The following is an 8,151-nucleotide window of genomic DNA, read 5'->3' as shown; positions in this document are numbered from 1 at the left end:
GCAACCCTCGGTGTTGCTCCCGCGCCTTGTTCAGCCAGTGAGCGGGAACCGGTCTGTATGTGGGATCCGAACCCTCGGGCGGGAGCGCCGCCGTGCTCCCAAGCGGCGCACTATCCAGTGCGCCACCGGGCCGGCCCCTAAATAAAGTTTTAACAGAACACAGCCATGCCAATTCATTTAGCATCACGTGTGGCTACTTTCTCAATAAGATGGTAGAGTTGAGTAATTGTGACAGAGACCATATGGCCCACAAAGCCTAAAATATTTGCTATCTTGTCCCTTAAAGGAGAAGTTTGCCAACTCCTGGTCTTACTCATTAAGGTGAGCAAAAACAAACAATATTCATGGCTAAACTACACTTAGAGAGCCAATTCTTAAACATTTACCAGCACACCACTGGGTAGAGTTCAGATATACACCCAAGCAGTTTGACTCTAGAATTCACAGTATTAACCACTAACTATACTGTGAAACAAAGTATGAAATATTAAGTAAGCATGAAAAGCTTATAAAAAGTTTACTGTCAATTAATAGAAATGTGATACATGAAATTAGTAGAAAAACAAAAATACAAAATGGTAATGTCCAGATTGATATATATCAATTGATATATACTGTTAAATAAAAATTATAGGGGCCGGCCCCATGGCGCACTAGGGAGAGTACAGCACTGGGAGCGCAGCGGCACTTCTGCCATGGGTTCGGATCCTATATAGGACTGGCTGGTGCACTCACTGGCTGAGCGTGGTGCGGGTGACACCAAGCCAAGAGTTGCGATCCCCTTACTGGTCATGAAAAAGACAAAAAAAAAAAAAATTATAGGAGACTATAGTTTTGGACTAACTTCCTACACTAGGCCGCAAAAGACCAGACTAAAAATCAGAAGGGAGTCATCCCTGCTAAGTTTCACATCACGAAATCTAACCCAAGTTGTAGTCTGACCTTATGAGAAGCCAGGAGAGAGATATAGCCAATTTCCCAAACATGCCAGTTTAAATCTTCATTAGGTATAACAATGAAGTTCCCTCTGCTTTAATCCTTACACAAAAAGGATAGCCTGAAGTAACCTGATGTTAAATAATCAGCTATTTTTCTATTGTTCCGTCTCCCTGTCCTAACCTTACAAGGAAAGTAATCTTGAAATACTTTACTTTGTAAAATTGAAATAATCAATCTGCTTTCTGTTTGTTTCTTTCTTCAGCTTTTTCTGTCTATAAAACCAACTTCCTCTGCTCAGCTCATTGGAACACTTATTCTATTTTATGGAATGACATTATTGGGAAAATAGAATAGTTTGGTCATGGCCCTTGCCTCGGGTCCAGTTGGGTGTGGTTCAGCATTCTTTGTAAGCAAATTGTGTGTGTGTGTGTGTGTGTGTGTGTGTGTGTGGAGTTAGTGCGCATGTGCACCAATGTGTCTTTTTAATTTTGTTGCTATTCTTGTGTTCTTCAGAGAGAGAGAGAGAGAGAGAGAGAGAGAGAGAGATGGGGAGAGAGAGAGACAGAGTTTTAATGGAGAGAGAGAGAGAGAAAGAGAGTTTGGTGAAGCAGGCGGGGGCGGGGGTTGGCCTTGGGTATCCGCCCCGCACATCCATGCTTTCCAACCTATGGCTTCCAAGGACCTTTTGGCTGTTTACCTGCCTCATAGACCTGCATGAAGGGGTCTGGTGACCCAGCCTAGCATGTAAGGGGTCTGGGGACCCAGCCTGGCATGTGAAGGGTTTGTGGCCCAGTCTGTGAATGGGCTTGAGGGGTCTGTGGGCTCCAGACCCAGCCTTAGCTTGACAATTGGCCCAGTCGGTGCAGGATTACCAGCAGGTAAAAAAGCACCACAACTGGCATAGTCACGGTCAAGTAGCTTTACAATTGGCGTCACAAACAGGATTAAGAGCTTGACAATTGGCGCTATGAGGATTCCAGGCCTTAGCCTAGCCAGACAGACATGTTGCCCAATTCTAGAACTGCTATAAGGCCAGTTGAGATCTTTAATTAAATTTGTTGTAATTTTGTCCCTTGACAATATATATTACAAGGTATGTATAAACGTTTATATACAGTAGTCTCCCCTTATCTGCAGTTTCACTTACCTGTGGTAGAGTACAATAACATATATTGAGAGAGAGACTGCATTCACATGTTTTATTACAGTCTATTGTTATAATCGTTCTATTTTATTATTGTTGTTGTTAATTTCTTATTGTGCCTAATTGGTAAATTAAACTTTATCATAGATATGTATGCATAGGAAAAAACATAGTATATATAGGGTTCAGAACCATTCATGGTTTCAGACCTCCCCCACAGATAATGGGTGGACTACTGAATAAATTTGTATATAGAAGTGAATTGTGGAGAAGTAAACAGAATTAAAAATTTTAAGAAGCTGAAACGGGGCCCTCATAAGGATTTCCTTTAAAAGCTTTTCTTTTCTTCCTTGTGCTCATTTCAATGTCTCTATACCTTAGGGTTAAGAATTAGAGCTGAGTCTCCTTCCTGTTTCTCCTGCTTTCCTAATCAACCTTTGCAACCAATGGCACTCCAAAGAGAGGCCATGCTGATTATTAACCTATGCTCTTGCTTAAAGAAGATTGTGTTATACATGCACATTAGTCAAGGGTCCAAGTCAAGTACTTGAACATTCAGGTGATGCTTTGCTGAGATTACCATCTTTGAGTTTTTCCCTCTTCAGACCACAGACCACAGACTCCATGACGCCAGAGACCCTGTCCCTCATGGAACCCTGACATCTGACTCAACCCACCTGCTAATCCCCTGACACCCCTCCCCCCACTACCTTCATGCATGCACCTGCATTTCTTCCCTCCCTTTAAACCCCTAAACTTTAGTCAGTTGAGGAGGCAGGCTGATACTGTTCTCCTGTTCTTCCAACCATAATAAAATCCTTCTTCCTAGCACTACTTTTGTCTCACAGATTGGTTCTCTACACAACAGGCAACCAAAATCAATTAGATCTTTACTGCTCAGTTACAAAGTCACGGAGTTAATTCTTAAAAATAAAGGGAAGAAAACAAACAAAAATAACCTTTGGTTTGGGAGCTGCTCTAGATCATAGCCATATATTCCTTTTAGAAGCTATCCAGTATCCTCTCTCAGCCTCTCAATGTCTGACTTCAGCACTCCTTTATAAATACCCAGGCCCTTTTGCACACCATGAAACATGGCTTCTGCCAGACCTAGTTTACTCAAACAACTTTCTTTGACATTACTTCTGGGACATGATCCATGATCAAATTCAAAGATTTTTCTCACTCCTTCCTTGACCCCTGTCCACATAACATTGTGGGCTGTACTTTTATTTTTGAGACACTTCTGTGTCTTTTATTACCTGGATTCCCTTTTTTGCTACCCCAAATCTGAGTATTCCAGAAGAGCTTCTTTTTTAAAAAAAAGTGATATAGGTAAGTAAATTTCTAAGCCTCAATTTTCTAATTCGAAGAAAAGGATTAAATGAGTACCCATCTGTGTAAAAATTAAATAAATTTATTACATAAAGCAGTCTGCAAAATAGTAAGTACAGTCATCTCTTGGTTTCTGTGGGAGATTAGTTCCAGGGCTCCCCTCAGACACCAAAATCCACAGATGCTCAAGTCCCTGATATAAAATGGCCCAGTATTTGCGTATAACCTATGCACATCTTCCCGTATACTTTAAATCATCTCTAGATGACTTATAATACCTACTACAATGTAAATACTATGTAAATAGTTGTTATACTGTACATTTTTATTTGCATTATTTTTTTCTGAGTATTTTTGGTTCACAGTTGACTGAATTCATGGCTGTGAAACCCATGGATACAGAGGAATTTTGACTGTACTCAATAAATGTTAGCCATTATTATCATAATGTTGCTGTTATTTTTGTTTTCAGTCCAGCCAACACTGATATCGCTGACTTCTGTTGTTTATGGCACAGGTTAATGTAAAAATTAATTATATAAGATACATATATGTGCATGTGGTAAAGTGGGTGGTTGTGAGTCTTATTTCCACATTAAGACCACAAGCTCCCTGAGAATGGGTAGGTTTGACCTCTTCTTATGCAGCTGCCCTGGGCCATAAGATCCTAACTGAATTGGATTCCAGGACACTTGTACCTCTGGTGACTGTGAGGCCCCAGCCCATCTGCGGGGCTGTGTTCTTGCACTTCAGTCCTGGTTCCCTCGGGCTCTACTCCTCCTTCCTGCAAGCACAGGTAGAGTTGGGGTCAATCACAGAGCCCTACCAGAGGAATTGGAGATTGAGAGCAGCCCAAGACCTTACAGGAGGCCATGCGACAGCCCCCAAGGCTATGCAGAAACTAAATTGGTGAATTACCGTGAGCTCCAGCCCCGGGTTGTCTACGCCAGTGTCCACTGTGGATAGAGAAATGGACACTCTTCCATTTGCCTTCTCCATCTCCCGTTCTCCTCAACTGAAAAACAAATTCAGGGCCAAGGCTGAAAGATTGGTCATTCTGTCATGTGGGGCTGGGGAGAATTTTTAGGATGAGTTACTAGAAGTCTTTAGAGGTTAGTAGATTTCTTTAGGAATTGAGAATTAGGAAGATTAGATGCGTAATTTTAATATAATTAATGACATATGGAATTCTGTTTTGTATTGTAAATAGCTAAGGAAGGGGCAATAAAATGGGAGATGAGAAATGAAAGGCAGGGGAAATTGAAATGGATCAGTGGGCAACCCAGGGCCCCAGGACCTGGGCTGAAAAGGACCCTGTTTGGTCCCTCAAAGGAAGGATCATAAGATAACTACTCCTTTTAGCCTGGGGGAGGCTCCAGTGAGCTGTACTGAGTAAGAAGGGAACAGGGAGGAAGAAAGCTGGGAAGACCCCAAAATATTGCTGAAAAAACAAAGATTAACAGACCTTCAAGTTTTTGACTATAACGTAGCATAAGAATTTTTTTGGATCATCAGAAAGAGCTCCTCATCAGTTAAATAAAGGAAACCTACATTTAGAGTAATCAGTATGAATGTTAACGTTCCCAAGTGAAGAAAGTTTTCTAAACAAACTGAGAGAATCAAGAAACTTAAGCAAACATTCACATTTACAATTTAGGTTCATTCTGAGATGTTTCTTTACTTTGCAGAAAATTTTCTTCACTATGGAATTGCTTTTAAAAATGTAATTGCTTCAAGCATTTAAAATATAATTTCATTAAACACATGCAACAGGGTCTTCCTGTATAAGCACAGAGCTACCTGAATTTTGTCTAAACATGGTTCATTAAGAAATTCTTTTAAAAATGTAATTGCTTCAAGCATTTAAAATATAATTTCATTAAACACATGCAACAGGTCTTCCTGTATAAGCACAGAGCTACCTGAATTTTGTCTAAACATGGTTCATTAAGAAATTTGGCAAATTGGGCTCCTGCCCTCCCCCAACACCTTGCTTACCCCAGCTTGTGGATTCCTTGTGGCTCCTCAGTGAATGATTGAAAGAAATATGCAGCTTCAAGGGCCAGATGGGTGGTGTCTAGGGCCCTCCTTCTCTGTGTCTGACCTCACTTCAGAGGAGGAGTTCAACTCTCAAGTTAAATACTTATATGTTTTTCCCCTCCCACAACCAGGCACATCTTGCCAGTGCCTCGGGGCCCACTGGGGACCCAGGGCATGGAGAGGGGGACTGGACCCCCTTTCTGCAACCAGGCTCACCACGTCAGCCCCTTGGTGCCCACCCAGGGACTCAGGGTATGGAGCCAAGGATTGGACACTCCCCACAACCAGGCACACTGCCAGCACCAAGGAGCATGCCAAGATCATCTCCTCTATGTGGGTGGCCCACCACAGCCACCATGATATCCATGGCTGCCGCGAAGGTGGCTAGACGCCACAACCACCACGCAGATGGTCTGCCAGCTACTGGAGGAGTGCACTGACACAAGAAGAGTCACCAGCAGAGACAAAGAAAAGAAGAGGATGTCTCTCTCCACAAAACCCATTTTAGAGTGACAGAAGAGACATTTGCTACATGATAGAATTGGGGGGCCTGATCAGATCTCTCAGCATTGGACAGATCATTTGGGCAGCAAATCAACAGAGTAACCATTATTCTTTCAGAGAGAGAGAAGAAATCTAGGGTGATTAAAGGGGGAGGAGGGAGGGAAAGAGGGATGGGGAGGGACTGGACAAGGGGCATAAAGAATAATTACAATTTGTAACAATATATGTGCTAGTAATATTGATTTGGTCAACATATCTCATGTTGAACCCCAAAAATATGTATAATCAATTTTGATTCAATAAAAATTTAAATATATATATATATGTTTTTAAGATGATTTTGCAGCCTAAGAATTCTGCAGGAACTTCTAACAGGCACCTCAGTGGAAGCATTGCCACCACTGGACAAGTCACTAGATAGCATGTAAAAGAAAAATAAAGTCTCTACACCCAGAAAACTTACCATGATTTTGTACTGGAAAGACATTTCCTAGAAAAAATAGAAAGCAGGACTGTACATGACTCAATGCCAAATGACTGCTAGGCATTCTTTTATTAATCCATTCTACAAATATATATTGAGTATCCACTATCACCCAGGCACAATTTTGGGTGCTGAGGACACAAAAATGAATGAGACAACATCTCTACCATCAAGAAACTTACAAATTAGTGAGAAAAGACAGATGTATCCAGAAACGCTTCCCAGAGCTGCTAACACTTGTCCTGAGTCTGGAGTCTTGAAAGATAAGTAGGGGATTACCAGTGGACAAGAGGGACGTGTTCCAGTGGAGGGAAAAGCACCAACAGAGGCACAGAGGTGTGATCTCCCCTGACAAGTGAAAGGAGGCTGGAAAAATTAAAGAACAGAGGGAAATTGTTGAGAAATTAACTAAAGAAGGACAAAATAAAGTAAGAAATTAGTTAAAGAATGGAAGGGGGAAATGTGAGTGGGATGGGGGTGGTCTTCAAGAAATAANAATTAGTTAAAGAATGGAAGGGGGAAATGTGAGTGGGATGGGGGTGGTCTTCAAGAAATAAGTCTAGAGGGCCGACCCGGTGGCGCACTGGATAGTGCGCCGCTTGGGAAGCGCAGCGGCGCTCCCGCCCGAGGGTTCGGATCCCACATACAGACCGGTTCCTGCTCACTGGCTGAGCGAGGCGCGGGAGCAACACCGAGGGTTGCAATCCCGTTGCCGTTCCCCGGTCCGGTACGGGGGCAACACTGAGGGTTGCGGTCCGTTGCTGGACATGAAAAAAAAGACAAAAAAAAAGAAAAAAGAAAGAAGTCTAGAGATGCAGTCAAGTACTAGATAGAGGTGGGCTCTGTAAGCTGGGCTAAAAAGTTTGAGCTTATCCTGAACAAAATGGGGAGGCAGAAGGATTGGAAAGGTGCACACTGGGGACAGGGAGTGCAGACAAGAAACAAAAGCAATAGTCCAGGTTAGACATGGTGAGGCTTTAACTAAAGTAGAAGAGTGCACAGAAGGAAACAAATCCATAGGATCTGGCGGCTGATCAGGCATGGAGAGGCTGAATAAAAGGAGGGAAGATAATAGTTCAACATTGTTCAAAGTGACCTTGTTTCTGCCTACTCCTACCCTCCAGCAATACTTAGCTGTGTGTTGTTCCCTAAACACCCAACGTACCCTTGTGCCTGTGCAACTTTGTGGATGCTGTTCCTTCTGCTTCTGATATCTTGCCCTTACTTATCTACCTAGCAAACTCCTACACCTCCTTCAAGTCTCTGTTGCCAGGCCACCCCCTTCAATAGACTTAGGACCTCTCCTCTGCGCTCCTGCTATACCAGGTTTTTACAGAACTCTCCCTACAAAACTATGATCTCCTCAAGCACTATCTTGCTCAACACTGTATCCCCAGGATCAAGGCCTGCCACAATATTCAGCGATCAATAAATGTTTATAAAATAAATGTGAACACCACCACCACCACCACCACCACAGGATTCTAGCCTAGATTTTTTGATGTGTAGATGATTAATCCAATCTCCAAAATAAGGACACACGTTTCTACTTCCCCAGTTCTGTGCACACAAACACAATCCCTCGCTGAGTAAATGTGTATTGTATTTTAGGACTAGAGCAACTCCCTTCACCTGGCTGGGCCCCTTCTGTCTTTCCTGCCCTGCCTAATGCTATCTCATAAGATTATTATGATAGTTAAGTAAA

At 42.5% G+C, this 8,151-nt stretch overlaps 1 protein-coding gene across 1 annotated transcript in view; it reads right to left on the bottom strand.

The window, feature by feature from the left end:
* SLC28A2 (solute carrier family 28 (concentrative nucleoside transporter), member 2) overlaps window positions 1–5,460 on the bottom strand; it is a 30,645-nt gene extending 25,185 nt beyond the window's left edge. The window contains exons 1-3 of the mRNA XM_008583099.1: window positions 5,417–5,460; window positions 4,337–4,433; window positions 4,117–4,202 (exon numbers count right to left, since the gene is read on the bottom strand). Of these exons, the coding sequence (XP_008581321.1) occupies window positions 4,117–4,202; window positions 4,337–4,417 (167 nt within the window). The 5' untranslated portion in view covers window positions 4,418–4,433; window positions 5,417–5,460. The remainder of the gene's footprint in view (window positions 1–4,116; window positions 4,203–4,336; window positions 4,434–5,416) is intronic.
* Window positions 5,461–8,151: the final 2,691 nt, after the last annotated feature.

This window comes from Galeopterus variegatus, unplaced genomic scaffold (assembly GCF_000696425.1).
Source record: "Galeopterus variegatus unplaced genomic scaffold, G_variegatus-3.0.2 Scaffold2829, whole genome shotgun sequence".
NCBI classification, from domain to species: Eukaryota; Metazoa; Chordata; class Mammalia; order Dermoptera; family Cynocephalidae; genus Galeopterus; species Galeopterus variegatus.
This window is presented reverse-complemented; position numbering and strand designations above follow the sequence as displayed.